This window comes from Ahaetulla prasina, chromosome 4 (genome assembly GCF_028640845.1).
Source record: "Ahaetulla prasina isolate Xishuangbanna chromosome 4, ASM2864084v1, whole genome shotgun sequence".
NCBI classification, from domain to species: Eukaryota; Metazoa; Chordata; class Lepidosauria; order Squamata; family Colubridae; genus Ahaetulla; species Ahaetulla prasina.
The window spans coordinates 54533468-54549932 of NC_080542.1; the positions used below are offsets into that span (position 1 = coordinate 54533468).

At 35.9% G+C, this 16465-nt stretch overlaps 1 protein-coding gene across 1 annotated transcript; it reads left to right on the top strand.

Moving 5' to 3' along the window:
* Window positions 1-14: 14 nt before the first annotated feature.
* On the top strand, window positions 15-16345 carry PSME3 (proteasome activator subunit 3). Its single transcript, XM_058180350.1, has 11 exons — window positions 15-246; window positions 5044-5076; window positions 5446-5508; window positions 5662-5766; window positions 5960-6008; window positions 6937-7049; window positions 7980-8048; window positions 9664-9731; window positions 9847-9901; window positions 10682-10768; window positions 13970-16345. Exons 1-11 carry the CDS (start codon window positions 97-99, stop codon window positions 14048-14050), a joined length of 873 nt encoding a protein of 290 aa, XP_058036333.1. The 5' UTR covers window positions 15-96; the 3' UTR covers window positions 14051-16345.
* Window positions 16346-16465: the final 120 nt, after the last annotated feature.

A 16465-nucleotide genomic window follows, 5' to 3' on the forward strand; every position in this document is an offset into this window, starting at 1 on the left:
CACCGGATGAGGCCTGTCCGACAAAGGCACAAGGAACAATCACGTTGGCTAAAATCGCGTCCTGTGATTGGTCAAGAAGGGCGGTGGCGGGGCGTTATGTTCTCACTTCCGGCGGCAACGAAGCCGGTGGTTTTCTCAGGTGGTCGCGCGCGCGGGATAAAAGGAAACAGATCTGGATTGGAAAATTGGCTTCCCCGCCCCGCTATGGCCTCTCTGCTCAAGGTGGACCCAGAAGTTAAGATCAAGGTATGGGAGGAGGGGAGAATTCTAATAAGCCCGCCACGGGCGTGCCTCTAGGCATGTGCAGAGTGCTACAGAAGGTCAATCCAGACAAGCTTCCGCCACGGCGACTGTTTTTGCCAGTCGAACGTGATCAAAGCATGAATAGTTTTTGTACAGTGACAAGCCACAGATCCGTTGATCGCCACATGTTTGGATCAAGTGATCTGCCGTTGGGAGCTTTACTGGTACGGCGTCACTGGGCTTTCATTCGTGAGCCAGTCTGCTTATGAGCCGAAAATTCCTCTAGTTATGCAGGTTGTAGCGCAATAAACGTGACAGGCTGCTGTTTATTTTAATCATGGGAGTAACCCTTACAGCTTCCCATGGCAATGAAAACAAGATGTTTGCGTTAGAATAGAATGTTTTTATCCAGCGAGATTATTGAATTCCACGAAAATCGTATGTTTCGAACATTTCCTGGATGGGAAATTTATTTACCTTGAAAAGTACACCAAGTTATATAATCTAGGAACATCATTCAAGATCATTAATCATTCAACTACCATGCTACTTGCAATGGCTAGATGTGTAGCTTTATAGCAATAATTTTGATTTTAGCAAATGTTCTGCAGGCTTTTATTCAATAAATTTACTATTAAATATTGCATATAGTTTTTTTTTAAAAAGTTACTGGGTAAAATGGAAGTTCCATTTGATATCAACATGTATTTCACTGTGTCTTATAGTATTAAATACGATTAGTTTAAATTGCATTTAAAAGAGTAATATTCAGTATGTCTAGTATGCAGGTTAGTAAGTTATTGACAAAATTAATTACAGAATAATTGTGAAAGAAAATAAAAATGCAATAGTCTGCAATAGTCATAGTTGTATATATTTCAAAGGTAAATTGTGATATGTATAAAATATTTGCACACAATAGTAATTGTATTCTGAGAAATATATATATAACTTTATGCTTCAAAATCCTATTTAATTTATATATTACCTTTCTCACAATTTGAGTGATTGAATGGGTGAAAAATTTGCATAGAGTAAAATGGATTCATTTTAGTGGCTGTAATAAAACAACAGACTTTAGGCCAAATCAATTTGTCCACTGGTGTTGGATTTATATTTTAAGAAAGATATATAAATGTAATGTTAATTATGAATACAGTTTTTTAATTTTGTTTATAATTCAATCGTAAAAATTGCTCAAAAATGAGACTAATAGAATATAATGAGCCTTATTTCCAGAAGTGTATAAAAGATGAACTCAAACCAGATTTTTAAAAAAATATGTTTAAAGTAACTTAAAAAATACATTAAGAATGCTACAATTTCTTTAAAGTGTGTACTTTTTACTTTTGATCTATCATAATAATGTTTGTTTTATTAAGATGATATCCCATCACATTAATAAAATGAAATTTAGGCATTTAGTATTATTTTAATACATTTTGAAGAATAGTAATATTGCTTTCTATTCAGCAATAAAATTAAAATTAATTTTGACTTTATAAAATGCAATTCCAAATTTTTTAATACAAACAGAACAGTAAGAAGCAAGTTCTACTGCATCATCTCACTATATTTTTCAATTTTTTTATGGGAGCCCACCAGTTAAAGAATTCTGACTACAAGACCAGAAAATCTTGTTCTTCACAGTTTCACAGTCCTTCAGGCGCTTTTTTGCAAACTCCAAGCTGGCTTTCATGTGTTTTCCACTGAGGAGAAGCTTCTGTCTAGCCACTCTGCCATAAAGCCCAGATTTGTGGAGGGCTGCAATGGGAATTGCCTTTCTGGAGCTCTGCCCCATCTCCCACAGAATCTCTGGAGATCAGTCAGAGTGACCATTGGGTTCTTGGAGTGACCTCTCTTACTAAGGTTTTCTCCCCCAATTGGTCAAGTGATCATCTTCTAGTCCTGGTCATGCCAAACTTCTTTCAGTTGAGAATTATGGAGGCCACTGTGCTGTTAGGAACCTTCAATGAAGCAGAAATAATCCTGTCTCAGCTCTGCAGGCAGTTCCTTTGATCTCATGGCTTTTGCTCTGCTGCAGTATGCATTCTATGAAGAGATGTGTGTCTTTCGAAATCATATCCAATCAATTTAATTTACCATAGGTGGACTCCAATCAAGGTGTAGAAACATGTCAACAATGATCAAAAGAAATGGGGGGCTCCTGAACTAAATTTCATGTGTTGTTGCAAAGAGTCTGAATGCTCATGTTATTGTGATATTTCAGGTTTTTCTTTTTAATAAATTTACAAATATTTCTAAAGCGGTTTTCACTTTATCATTACGGGCTACTCAGTGTAGATTAATGAGAAAAAAAAATTTCAATAATTATAGAATCAGGCTGCAGCATAACAAAATTGACAAAAGTGAAGAGGGTCTGAATACTTTTTGAATGCACTATAGATCAGTAGGATAATGGTAAATAAAATTAATTCACATCTTCATTTGAGGTTCTGCTTGTTCTTGCTGCTGTTCTTAAATAAAAGGGGAAAGATGGGAACTGTACAAGTTAACAGAAACTAAAAGAAGTTAACATTAACAAAATACTAATTTTAGGAACAGATTAAGAAAAATAAAATATAGTATTAAGAGGGAAAGTTCTAATAATTGTAAAAGTAGGAGATTTTGGTGACATCTGTTGACAGAAATTTTGAGGGATAAGGCACTATATGTGATAGAAGAATATATTGCAACTTAGGGGGGTTGAGGCTAGAGATGGAGTGATGGTTAATGTACAGGGATTATTGAAGATGTATAAATATAATTAATGTAGGGTCGGGTCTGCCCAGTTACCATTTTAGAACGGTGGGGAGGGAGAAAAGAGAGAGTAGGAGGTAGGAAAGAGGAGAAGAGGAAGAAAGAGGGGTAGAAGAGGGAGAAGGAAGGTATAGGGTGGAGGGAGGAGAGGATGTAGATAAGAGAAGGAGAGGAAATTCTGGAAAGTAGAAGAAGGTAGAAGAGGGAAGAGTGTTAAAAAGGGGTGGTGACTGAGCAGGCCCGACTAATTGTATAAAACTACATGGAATGAGTTGTTTGACATGATTGTAAAAATAAAACTTTTTTATGGAAAAAAAAAAGAATATATTGCAGCTTTAATGAAAAGATAGACTTTTGAATTGGGAAAAGTTAAAAAGAACTCAGATCAAATGAAGATAAATCAAGACATGATAGGAGAGTATGTTTCAGTTCTGTACATGTCAGTAAAAAAGTAAAGCCATTCAGGTCAATGTGATGTTACTTAGGTTACTCTTTCTAGGATTTTGGGCTGAAAAGACAGTCATTAAAATTTAATGCAAAACAAAAGCAGATCACATTGGAAAAAAGGGAGTAAGTAATCAACCTAATTGAAAATTAAGCAGAAAAGTTGAGAATAATAAGCATGGCAAGGTGCAAGAAGATAAAAATCAATAAAATTATTTTCAACATAGAAGAATGATAATTTGAATACTGGTTTAGGTAGAAATTATAATGATTTTTTTAAATATTGGAGAACACTATCATATTAGCTCAAACAATAATGTGAACAAATAAAGAGAAGAGTAAAAAAATGGTTCTCTTCCTGAAAGAACGACATTGGTAACAAATATTTCACAAACTACAGTACTATTTTCTATAGACTGATTTTAAAATGCATCTTGGAAGGAAGATGGGCAGCATAAAAATTTGATTTTTTTTTCCTTTTACAACTTTGTAATTCATTAATTCAGGGTTGTTGGGGTGACTGAATGGAGCTAAGTGTTTACTGGTTGGGTGATCTTCCTGATGCTTACATGGAGTTCACAGCAGATATTTTCTCTTTGTGCCCTGATAGAGCCGTCTGTCATTGCCTAGGATTAAACTCCCAACCTTCCAAATGGGAGGCGAGCATCTTAACCTCTAGGCCACCACACCACTTGGCATAAAAATTTGTGATTTGTGTGTGTGTATGTTGTATGGACTGCAATTAATTTTTTTGTAAAAATAGATAAAAGCAAGCATAACAGCAATGATATGAAAATCAAACTAGGTAGGAAGCAAAAGTGATACATGTAATCCTCAATTTACACTCATTCATTAAATGACTGATTGAAGTTACAAAAGTACTGAAAAAAGTCATTTAGGACCACTGCTCATATAACTCTTGCAATTGTCTCAGTCACATGATCAAAATACAGGTGCTTGACAAACTGGCTCATATTTATGACGGTTGCAGCATTCTAGAATCACTTTTTGCCATTTATGATCTTCTCAGTCAGCTTCTGATAAGCAAAATCAATGAGGGAAGCTGGATTTGCCTAATGACTATATGATTCATTTAATGACTACAGTGATCCGCTTAACAAGTAGTTAAATTGGAAACTCAGATTCACCATGTTACTATCTTAATAATTGCAGTGATTCAGTTAACAATGGTGGCAAAAAGTAAAATCAGCCATGCTTAATTTAACAACTGCCTTTCTTAGCAACAGAAATTCAGGTCTCATTTGTAGTTGTAAGCTGAGGATTTACGTGTACATGGTTCCAAAAACTGAAATTTTGAGAAGAGAGTTATACTGGGCCCTAATATATAGAAAATCATTAAAAATTATTTTAATCTAATATTCTTCTAAAGTATATGCTGGTTTTCTATCTAATTGTTTTGTTAGATATGTCTTATATTCTGTAACAATGATTCAAAAAGATCATTTGCAAGTAGGAGTTTGTATCTGTGAGAACAATTGTAATTTATGCAGGTGAGCAAAGATAAAGTGCTTGGGGTGATGATGATGCACTTAATTCAGATATGCTGTACTAAGCTACACCTTTTCTTTTTTGCAGGTAGACTCTTTCAGGGAGAGAATCACAGGTGAAGTAAGTGCCTGATTTCTGCTTGCAATTTCAGTAAATAGACTAGAGCAGAGCAGAGTTTTGGAGAATAGTTTGACCCTCTCTTTTTTGTGGCAGCCCCTTAAATACTGGAAAACTAATATGGTTTCAGACAGTTAAATTTGCTTCTGATTTTCAAAAAAGAGACTTTCCCTATAGTTTAGGGTTTATTGACTTCAGAAAATTATAGGACTTTTGTTATGTACCTTTAGAAGTAGCTCAGCTTTCAAGGAGTTTTATCTATCTGGTGTTTTTTCCTGATCCATACCAAAGCTTGGTCTCTGCCTTCCTTTTGTGGAATCAGCAGTTGTATTAATAATTCATGCATCATAGATGATGGTCTTTCTCTTTCAGGCTGAGGATCTAGTGGCAAATTTTTTTCCAAAGAAGCTTTTAGAACTTGATGGGTTCCTTAAGGTAAGAGCTTTATTTCCTTTATTTTGAGAATGATACCTTTATTTCAAGAGTGATACATTATCAAATAATAGTCTGCCAGTTATTAACTTTTAACATCGCATTGGATACTGTTCCTGAGCATAAATACCTCACTCTTTTGGATATTCTCCCTAGGATCCCATTCTGAACATTCATGATCTCACACAAATCCACTCAGACATGAACCTTCCTGTTCCAGACCCAATTCTTCTGACAAACAGTCACGATGGACTGGATGGGGTAAGGTTGGCCAGCTGTTTGTAACATTTAATGATTGATTAAAACAACCTAATTATATTATACTTGCTGATAAACTGGAGAGAGAACAAAGCTTTCTGACATTTGAAGCAACTATCTGCTTTGTAGCATCTGTTTCCTGAGGCTACTCTTAAGGAAGAGTATGTATATAATATTTCCTCTCTTCTTTTTTTAGTCCAATATGAAAAAGCGAAAATTGGAAGACTGTGAAGAGACCTTCCAAGGTAGATTTTGTGTTAGTTAATTATTGGTTACCAATTTTGTTTTTGGAAATTTGTCCTAACTGAAGAAATCATTGAGAACACAAAGTATGTAAAACTGTCCAGAATCCTAAAACATTGATATGGTAACAAAAAAATTCCACAAATGTTATGTATATTTCTTTTGCATTTGGACTGCATGTTAAAGCTGGCTCCTTAATATTTGATTAGCTCTTTGGAATTTGAAATGATTCTCTGAAATGCCATTTTTCTATCTTAAAAAGAGAAAGTGCAGGGTCTCTGATAATTTGAACAGAATTAGGATCCTGTTCAAATAGGATCCCAGAATTGGATGTAGTCCAAAGAATGGAAGTTGATTACCTATTACCATAACTTCAATCAGAAGAACAACATCACTTGCACTATGGAGTTTAAAAATTGGATTAAAAGTGGAATGGAGGAAAAAGATTTGAATTTCCATGAGAAGTTGGAGTAGCTTGCTTCCCCGGAATAAGTAATTAGTGTCAGACCGGCCCCAATTCTGTCCATTATGAAAGAAAGATCCTCGGCTCCATTAGTTTTTTATTAAGGAAATTGGTTGCAGTAAATTGAGTCTAGTTCTAAGGTTTTATGCATGAAAAAGATACAGAAAAGGTTCTCCCCTGATCCCTGTGACTAGTCCATGCTTCACCAATCAGAACTCGCCAAGATGTTAGCACACTGAGATGTTGTGGCCAATTTACATTCCTTTCCCAGAGTGCATGGCCTTGGTACCTCCCATACAAACCTGGTTCTGGGCTTCTCTGTTCTCCATCACCTGTCATTCCCGCCCTCCCTATTTCCCATCACATACACACAATTATATTGCTCATTTGTCCATCACCACCTCTCCTTCAGCCTTTGATGGCAGGAACTGGGAGAACCTACATCTACTCTCTTTCCATGGCACTAGGTACCAAAGTATTTGTCATGCCTAATGGTATGCTGAAGAGCAACCAGCAACTGGTGGATATCATTGAGAAAGTAAAACCAGAGATTCGGCTGCTTATTGAGAAGTGCAATACAGTAAGAATTGGTTTGTCTTTTGCTTTATGAGATTCTGTTTTACAAGACAATTATTAGACATGTTGCTTTTAAGAGGGGAGAGATCAAATCAAATGCTTTTCTGAAATTTCAGTTTACAAATTCAATAAATATTCTCTGCACCTCTGGGATACCTTTTGCAGATAAGGCAAAATTTGTTACAAGTACTCCTTGACTTACAACCAATCATTTAGTGACATTACAATGCCATGGAAAAAAGTAACGACCATTTTCCACACAATTGGTTTCAAAATGGTCATGTGACCAAATTCAAATACTTGACAATTGGCATATGTTTATGATTATGATTGTTGCAGTGCACAAGATCACCTTTTGAAACCTCACAAGCAAAGTTAATGGGGAAGACAGATTTACCTAACAACTCTGTTACTGTCTTAACAACTGCAATGATTCATTTAACAACTGTCATAAGAAAAGCTGTAAAATGGGGCAAAATTCACTCAGCCGTCTTGCTTAACAACAAAAAAATTAGGCTCAATTGTGGTTGTAAGTCAAGGACTGCTTGTACTTTTTATTTTAAAAAATTATAGTGTCATCTCAAATAATCAGTTCCATTTATTGCAAATGGTAGAAAAATTTGGATATAATTGGCTGCTACTGTGCTGTACAAAGATACTTTCTGTGCAGACAATTACTTTTGGAGTATCAATTTTTGATTGGGTGGAGGAATGATGTACTCCTGTGTCTGAAGGGCTATAGCTCATCAATCAGTGTTAACCCAATGTTAGAATTGATCATAAGGCTCTAAGGTCCAAATGTTTATTAAGTTATTACTTTTTATGACTACTCTGAAAGAAAATGGCAAATGTTTCATGCAGAGCTCAGCTAGCGAAAGATTTGCAGACTATCCAGAAGGATAGCATTTCTTTAACATGCCATTTTGTTCTTCAGGTCAAAATGTGGGTACAACTGCTGATTCCCAGGATAGAGGATGGAAACAACTTTGGTGTTTCTATTCAGGTAAATTGAGTATTGAGGAGATAACTCTGGGAAATTAAGCCTATGGATAAAGTACTATGGATGGAACCTCATAATGGGGGAAGTACAAATCATTATTTAGAACTTGATTGACTTGTAGCAAGTGTTTTCCTTGATTCGACTACTTTTGTCTGAAATGGTACAGGGTCTCCTGCCTGAGCAGGGGGTTGGACTAAAAGACATCGAAGATCACTTCCAACTCTGTTTTTCTGTTACTGTGCTAGAGTTTTATACTCTTCTGATTATTTTTATTTCATTTGACTCAGGTTACTTAAATTGGAAGTTAGAATTCATAAGCATAATGCTGTAGGTAGTTCTTGCTTATCAACTGCCTCATTCAGAGACCATTTAAAATTATGATAATGCTGAAAAAATATGTCCAATGACCACATCAATGACATTTGTATTGTTCCTCAGTCATGTGATCACCATTATAATCAGTACATACTGTCCTGTATCTGACCTATGGTTTTTCTTTTATTTACTCCTTCTGGAGCAGGGAGAGATTAGAGAGGAAGGATTTACAAGAGAGTAAGCAGGCACAGAATGGGGAATATATACAAAAGGAATGTGATCGTACTAGTACGAGGCTGGGATCCATGAGCATGCTGTGCAAACACCCCATCGTGTTTCTACCTATTTTCTTGTAATTGATTCATTTCCAATCTCTCCACTCTATGAAAGGCAAAAATGGATCGGGTATAGGAGAGATTACCTACCAAAATTGCCTGGTTTCCCCTCCCCCCTTGGAGAGTAGAGAAATTGGAAAAGAAGGGATTATAAGAAAGTTAGCAGGCACATAATGGGCAATATATCAGGCTGTTTGCATAGTATTCTCATGGCTCCCAGCCCTGGCACCAATGCATTGCTTTCTATGTCTATTTCCCATTATGTGCCTGCTTTCTAGATGAGCATTCCAAAGCATAGAGGAGTGGTTAGGAATCAAACAAAAGTCTAGGATATGAAACTGATTGGTCTTTTCAGCTTTGAGCCAGCAGGGATTGGGAAAAAGAAAAGAATGCAATCCCAATTACAGGTAATCCTTGTCTTATAAGCACAATTGAGCCCAAAATTTCTATTGCTAAGTGAAACAGTTAAGTGAGTTTTGTCCCATTTTATAACCTTTCTTGCCACAATTGTTAAGTGAATCGCTGAAGTTGATCAGTTAGTAACATGATTGTTAAGTCAATCTGGCTTCCTTGTTAACTTTGCTTGTCAGAATGTTGTCAAGGTGATCACGTGACCCCAGGACACTGCAACTGTCATAAGTATAGGCCAGTTGCCAAGCCCCTGAATTTTGATCATGTGACTGAGGATGCTGCAATAGTTGTAAGTGTGAAAAATGGTCATAAGTCACTTTTTTCACTGCTGTTGTAACTTTGAATCATCACTAAGTGAATGGTTGTAAGTCGAGGACTACTTGCATTTCATTTCCTTTATAGCAACCATTTAAATTAACAGAGCTGCAAGCCCCAATTACTGTTGCTAAACAAGGTCTTGTATTCTACTTATATAAGCTGTCTGGGTATATCCAATTATAATTATCCTCAGTATGAAGTCTTCTCTTAATATTTTCTTGCTGGCTTTTTCTTTGCAGGAAGAGACTGTAGCGGAGCTCCGAACTGTGGAGAGTGAGGCAGCTTCATATTTAGATCAGATCTCTAGGTGAGTATCTCCTTGCATTTTAAGTTTTTTTTCCAGATGGGATAACTTTCCAGAGTATATGTTGTTGTGTGTCACTTACACTATCCATTGTACCACTTTCCCCCTTTTATTTCAGATATTACATCACACGAGCAAAGTTGGTTTCTAAAATAGCAAAATATCCTCATGTGGTAAGTGTTAAGTGGAGATATTAAATTGACTAATGAATTAGATTTAGGACTATTGGGTGGATTAGAAATAATTGAAAAGTTTCTAGAGCATATTCTTGAATCAAACGCCTATATCTATATTATATAAAAAGTGAGCAATCCCTAGAAACCTCTAGAAACAATTGTATTGCTGGATAACTGATTATATTTTCTGGAGATTTAGGGTAAAAGTATGAATAAAATACTATTTTAAAACATGGTGATTAACTTTCTTAACTTGCAGCCCTTGTTATTGGACAAAAAAAACCCCAAAACCCTCCTCCCACTTCCCCAATTGGAAATAGTTACCCAATCCTACCCTCAGTGCACATCCTTGCTTCAGATTGCCATTCTGGAAGTTTCAAAGACTAGTTTTCTAATTAGAATTTAATTAATAATATTCCAGAAATGTTTGGTGTTCTGTTTAGGAAACCTTGAGAAGATGACAGATTTTTGTACTGTTAAAACTGAGAGATGGAATGAAACTCCTTAGCTACACATTGTCTTAGTGCAGAGATGGGAAATGTGTACTACAGCTTCCAGTAATACTAATAATGAAGGATCCTAAAAATTATTCACTCCTGCTTATTGCATGGTAGGGACTACATCAGAGGTGTCAAACTCGTGTTGTCACAGCGTTGTCATGTGATGTATTGCAACTTCCCCCCCCCCTTTGCTAAAGTGGGCATGGCATCCGGCCTGCAGGCAGCGAGTTTGACATCCCTGGACTAAATGGTTCTGATTAAATAACTGTCTCTGTAGGAAGATTATCGCCGCACAGTGACTGAAATGGATGAAAAAGAATACATCAGTCTCCGCCTCATCATTTCAGAGCTCAGAAATCAATACGTAAGTTAATGTTGTTTCTTCCCAAGTTGGAAAATAATAATCCTTTTCCTAATGAATTAAGAGTTTCTTGTCACAAAAGTAGGTAAGGGTTTTTTGACCTCCATGTGTTGTTGAATTCAACTCCTAGAACTCCTAGCTGCCATAGTCAAGTGAGGATTATTGGAAGTTGCAAATAAATAGGACGTTGAGTACTGTATTTTTGTTCTGTTGTCTTAGATTATTTATTTAGATTTATCATTTGTCCAGCAGAAGCAATTCACAATTAACTTCTTTTTGAAAGAAATATGGTGAGATCTCTTTTCTAAGGAGTAATACTTATATAGGCAAGTTAGTGAGTAACAAATTGCATAGATACTGGAAGTCTTGAGAAAGGGATTGAAATTATTAGTGAAAAAAAGAAATACTTTTTAGTCTACCATATAATGCAACTGTATATGCAATTGTGGTTGCTGTCCATCTGAGATTAATAGTTTATATTGTCCAAACCAATGAAATCTTGAGAGATACAGTAAAATATATGTTGGTTAACAGATAAAACAAACCTCTAGATATCTTTTAACAAAACAAGAAACAGACAAAGAAACAAGAAGTAAAACTTATTTCTGTGTTATGTGCTATGCTGTGTTAGAGAAACATAAGCAGATCTTTAAGCACAGTCCCCATGTAATTGGCTTTGTGGCTCCATATAATTGTGCAGGCTTCTTGATTGTAGAACAGTCCCACTGCTTATTTAAGGAATCACCATCTGATAACATGTGAAACTTTCCAATCTGTTTGGTTTGCACATACAAGTGTTTAAGTGATGCTGATTTAATTTCTAGCATTGATCAGTCTGAGTAGCTTCTTTGAAGAATGTAATAAAAATAAGGATAGAATAATTGATATTTTTGCTTATTTAGTTAATAATTAGATCACCTATTTTAAACAGATCCTATGCTTTTTTTGGGAGGGGTACATAAAAATGGGAAATATTATTCTATTCACATAATACATAGAATTTACAGACTGGGCTCACATAACATTCTAAACCTACTTCAAACTAGACTGTATTATGTAACCCCAGGCTATTATGGCTTCTTCTACAAACCATATTTAAAGGAACTGGCATAACATAGTTTCTGAACTAGGGAATAATGATAAAAACATTATCAATTAGCTATGTTACTTCTACAGATATTTTTTTTAATTCTCTGGTTTATTTGGACATTTTACATGTTTTTATGCTATATTGAGAAAACCACAATGAGTTAAAAATTGCTTCAAATCTAAATTAATTAAAATGTGTAAAGTCACCTGCAACAACCTAATTAAGGGCATACAAATTCTGCTGAGAAATATTGGAAATGTGTTCACTTCCTTTTTTGAACTCCTTAATAGCTGAGTACAACACGTAAAGAGAACTTTCTAACAAATTTCTTTTTCTTTCTCAGTGAAAGAAATATTGAAATTGTTTTCAAAAAGCTAAAGGGTGTACGTATACAGAATCTAAGTAAATACTAACCATAGTTTATTAATAAAATCATCAATAATGTGAAACTTAAGTACATTTCTCTCAAATAAGGGCTCTGAATTGCTTATCTGCTTATTGCTATTAATGTTTTCGTGTGTGTGTGTGTGTGTGTGTGTGTGTGTAGGCCACCCAATCCCAGTGGAGTCTGGATGGTGTGCAAAATTTTTAAAAATGTAAAAAAAAACATTTAAATGTTCTAATAAAATCCACAAAACGAAACGGGCCATTAAACAAATAAAAACAGCAATCCATCAGCCCCTTGGGAACAAACCCAGTTTTTCAAACCTTTCCAGAACCCTAGAAGAAAAGGTGCCATGCTCATGTCTGAGGGATGCGATTCCAGTATGGTGGGGGTACAACAGAGAAGGTATACTTCCTAGATCCCATAAGATAGCAAAATTTAATAGAGGGGACCTAGAATACACTCATTCTGCTGGATCTTAACTGATGAGCAGGAATTAGTCTCTAATCAGACCCTAAGTAATGTAGGACTTTTAGATAATATTCAGGACCTTGAATTGCACTCTTAAGCCAACTGACAGCCATTGCCGCTCGTATAGCATTGATAAAACATTAGCACACCGGCAGGTTTCTTTCTCAACCTTAGAGATCTTTCTTCATGTGGCACAGTTACATCCAGGAGTTTAGAAGCTTTCACTTAAACTGTGGGCAAGTAACGTAAGTCATTAGCACTGGTCAATAGCAGCTAATACTTTTTTAACAATTGAAAGAAAAAACATATTTAATCATAGGCCATGCAGCTAGTTTATACTGTTGTGTTGTGTTCATTTCAGTATTTCTTCCATATACTGTACTATAGGAGTAGCTAATGAAAATGCAATTCCAAATTTCTCATTTGTAAACCTGACAGGTCTTTTTACAACTTGTTCTCATCAGAGTTATTGTGATGTGTTAAAGTGATGAAAGTAAAGGTGGCAAACACTATGAAGATTACTCATTATGATAGACAGGAGAGGCACTAGGTACTTCTATATTGTTGGATTGGTAGTGCCCTCCAGATCTACTGGAATAAAATTTCCAAATTGTAGCTTATGGCAGGACTGTTCTTCAGGATTCTTGCCTGGAACATTAGCGTCTGTCAAAGAAATGCTTTTCATTTATCAAAAATATTGGGAAACGGAGAAGAGAATGGCAAATGACAATACTGACTGAAAATTTCGGGAGTTGAAATCTGCTAACCTTTGTTAAGTATGGGTCTAGGAAAGGCTATGTTATTGTAACATGTTGATTAATTTGAAGATAGAGTATTATTTTTCTATTTAAACTTCAGTCTTGTGGTATTGCACTCTTGATAGATACCATAGATGTGGGAATTTATGTTTTCAAGTACAACAGCATTCATAATTCAGGTCAATACTTCAAATGCAAGCCTATTTGAATCACTCTTATGGTGAATCACTATATTTTTTATAATTTTGTGAAAAGAATAATCTATTAAATCAATAGTATCTTAGAAACATTTGTGGGAAATCCATGACTCCATGAAATTGGTTTAATTTTAACTCAGTAGTTCCCAAACAGCTGTGCATTTATTGAAGTATAGAATGTTAAGTTGTTTGGCAACAACCCTTTCTGACTTTCTCTGGAGAGAAATGTGATACTCATGGCTAAACAAATATACTTGCCAAAATCAGGGGGAAAAAACTAACAACCAGATTCTCTCCTTCCAGGTGACTCTGCATGACATGATTCTAAAGAATATTGAGAAGATCAAGCGACCTCGGAGCAGCAATGCAGAGACCCTCTACTGATCTGGCTGCATTCTGAATTTATGAACTCTTCAGTAGGCTCAAGACAGTCTTTGCCTCAGTTTATGTGACTATCAAGATGGGGAAGCTGGCTGGAAACAGTCCTCACCATACTTTTAGTTAAACATCTAAAGAAACTCTCTCCTAGTCCTTTTCTGGTTGGTTTTTTTATTGGATCTTTAAATTTCTCCCTTTTCCTACCATGTCTTTGAGATATAGAAGGATAGAACAGAGCATCTCCTCCTATATTGGTAGGAATGGGAGATTTGCCAAGCTGTTCAAGGCAAGGATCCCGAGATCAGAAGCCCTAAATGATCCAGGTCTAGCATCCCTGACAAACTCTTTCCTTAGTTAGGTTGTCCCTGCCAAAAGCATTGTTGACTTTTACTCAGAGCTGATGTTTCTAGTCATAAGCTTTACTTCAGTCTTCCCACTGAAACTCAGTTTTTTCATCTCAACATGGTTTGCCCTTATCTAACTTGTCCAATCATGAAGTTCTAATGCCATTGTAAATTTCTTCCTTCTACACGTACTTCTTCCATTTTATTTTATTATTCTGAATCCATACACACACACATATATAATCTTCCAGAACTTTATGAGAAAGTAAATCTACTCTTGCCTAATAAGGAACTCTTGCATAGTATCTAAGTGCAGTGGGCATTCTCACGCTTTTTTCCTTGGGGCAAGGCAAACCTGTTAGACAGTTTAGCAAAATTGATCTGCCTAATTTCAGCATGAATGATTAAGCACGGAAGACCTCAAGTATATTTCATCTTAATCCTTTTTTTCTTAACTATTTTAATTAAATGAGCCTAGCACTTGTTTCTTGCCTCACTTTCAGGAATGCCCAAAGTGTCCTAGGTGTCCTGCTAGGTCTGAATAAGTCCTGTTGGCTTCTTCCATTTTCTCGTTCTGGTTCTCATGAAAACAGAAAGGGGATGCTATCTATCTGGGATACTGCAGTTTCTTTTCAGATTTACTATTTATCTTTATATCCATCTAGTGCCGTAGTCTTGTTAGTGGTGTTAGATTTGTTAAAAAAATAGACAACAGCAACAATGGCAGGATGAATGAAGTTTGTTGGCTGCTTTCCCTGCTTGTTTTAAAGAGGTCTTTTCTCTGCCATCTCCCAAGGGCACAGGGGGTTCATTGCCCTGAACTCATTTTAGATGCCTCTGCATCACTGTCACTTGTAGCTGGACAAGCCATACCTTACCCAGGTAAAAATTCACATAACAACTGCCCTCACTACCTGCTCCTGAGAGCAGCCTTCCCTGCTTTTGTTTCCTTGTATCAGCTGCTTTGTTGGATTGTTTATATTTCCTTGCTACATTGAACCTATGTACAACTTCTATTATGCCAACAAATTAAAAGTAACAGGAACTTTTAATCTATCTTTAATCATCCTTATAGATACCAGTGCATTGGCAACCAAGATTTCTGTCTGTATGCATTTGATATTTGCCCTTTCTTACCTCATTATTCTTATCTCAACCTTGTTAGTGAGAAGGAGGTATAATTTTAAGTCCTAAGTTTATTCCCAAGTTTGTTCTCTGATATTTTAGAAAGTTATGGGATAAAATGAAGAATCTCTATAATAGTAGCTCTGAATTTTAATCTGATGATGGTGGAGCATGAAATAAGCCACTTTTCAGATCTTGTTCCTGAGGCTAATATTCTGCCGCATATCCTTATGGTGGTATTTACTTTTTCTGTCTCCTGGGTGAAGCTTGAAGGCATCCTCATAATTCTTTTGTAGTATATATTGAAACCCAGTTGGCTTCCAAACTGAATGAATATCAATCATTCAAAATGGGCTTAAGCAGGAGTAAACTGCTTGCAATTCCTGGTCTCGTTTCATGAAACTTGACATTGAAAGCCTTTTACAATCAAATCAGTTTATTTCTCTAGCAAAAGCAATGCATCCTTAATCTTTGTCTTCTTTGTAAGGGGGAAAAGAGAGAATACATTGGAATAAGAAAAGGGATGAAAAGGGGGGATTCCAGAAAGAATAAGCTCAATGTAATTTGCTCTGGCTAAATGGGTCAGTGGCTTTAGCTCTGGCATGTGATGCAGCCCTAGACTGATTACTTCTAAAGGAACATGGCCTTCCACAGAAACAGAAAAAAAATGATTGCCTCCCTCTATGTTATGATGGTCCAGAAACCACAAGAAAGGGGAGAGGAGCAAAGCCTCAGATACATATATTGCAATCTTTATGTGTGAATTGATAGTGTTGGTTAGTAATGAATAGTGCCAGAGTGTGTTTTCTTAAATAAAACATGTATATCTCTACTATTGGCCCCTTCAGTCATGCTGTTCCATACTTCATTAACTTTTCCTGAACTGAAGTTGAAGAGCACTACCTTTGCTGATCCAGTGCATTTCATTCAGTTCTCAACTAAAATTTTGTAT

Bases quoted from the DNA above. Each gene is read 5' to 3' on its own strand.
- PSME3 (XM_058180350.1), top strand. From the start codon at position 97: ATGTTCTCACTTCCGGCGGCAACGAAGCCGGTGGTTTTCTCAGGTGGT. The intron at 5,509-5,661 runs GTAAGAGCTTTA...TATTCTCCCTAG, and splicing joins AACTTGATGGGTTCCTTAAG to GATCCCATTCTGAACATTCA. The intron at 7,050-7,979 runs GTAAGAATTGGT...TTTGTTCTTCAG, and splicing joins TTATTGAGAAGTGCAATACA to GTCAAAATGTGGGTACAACT.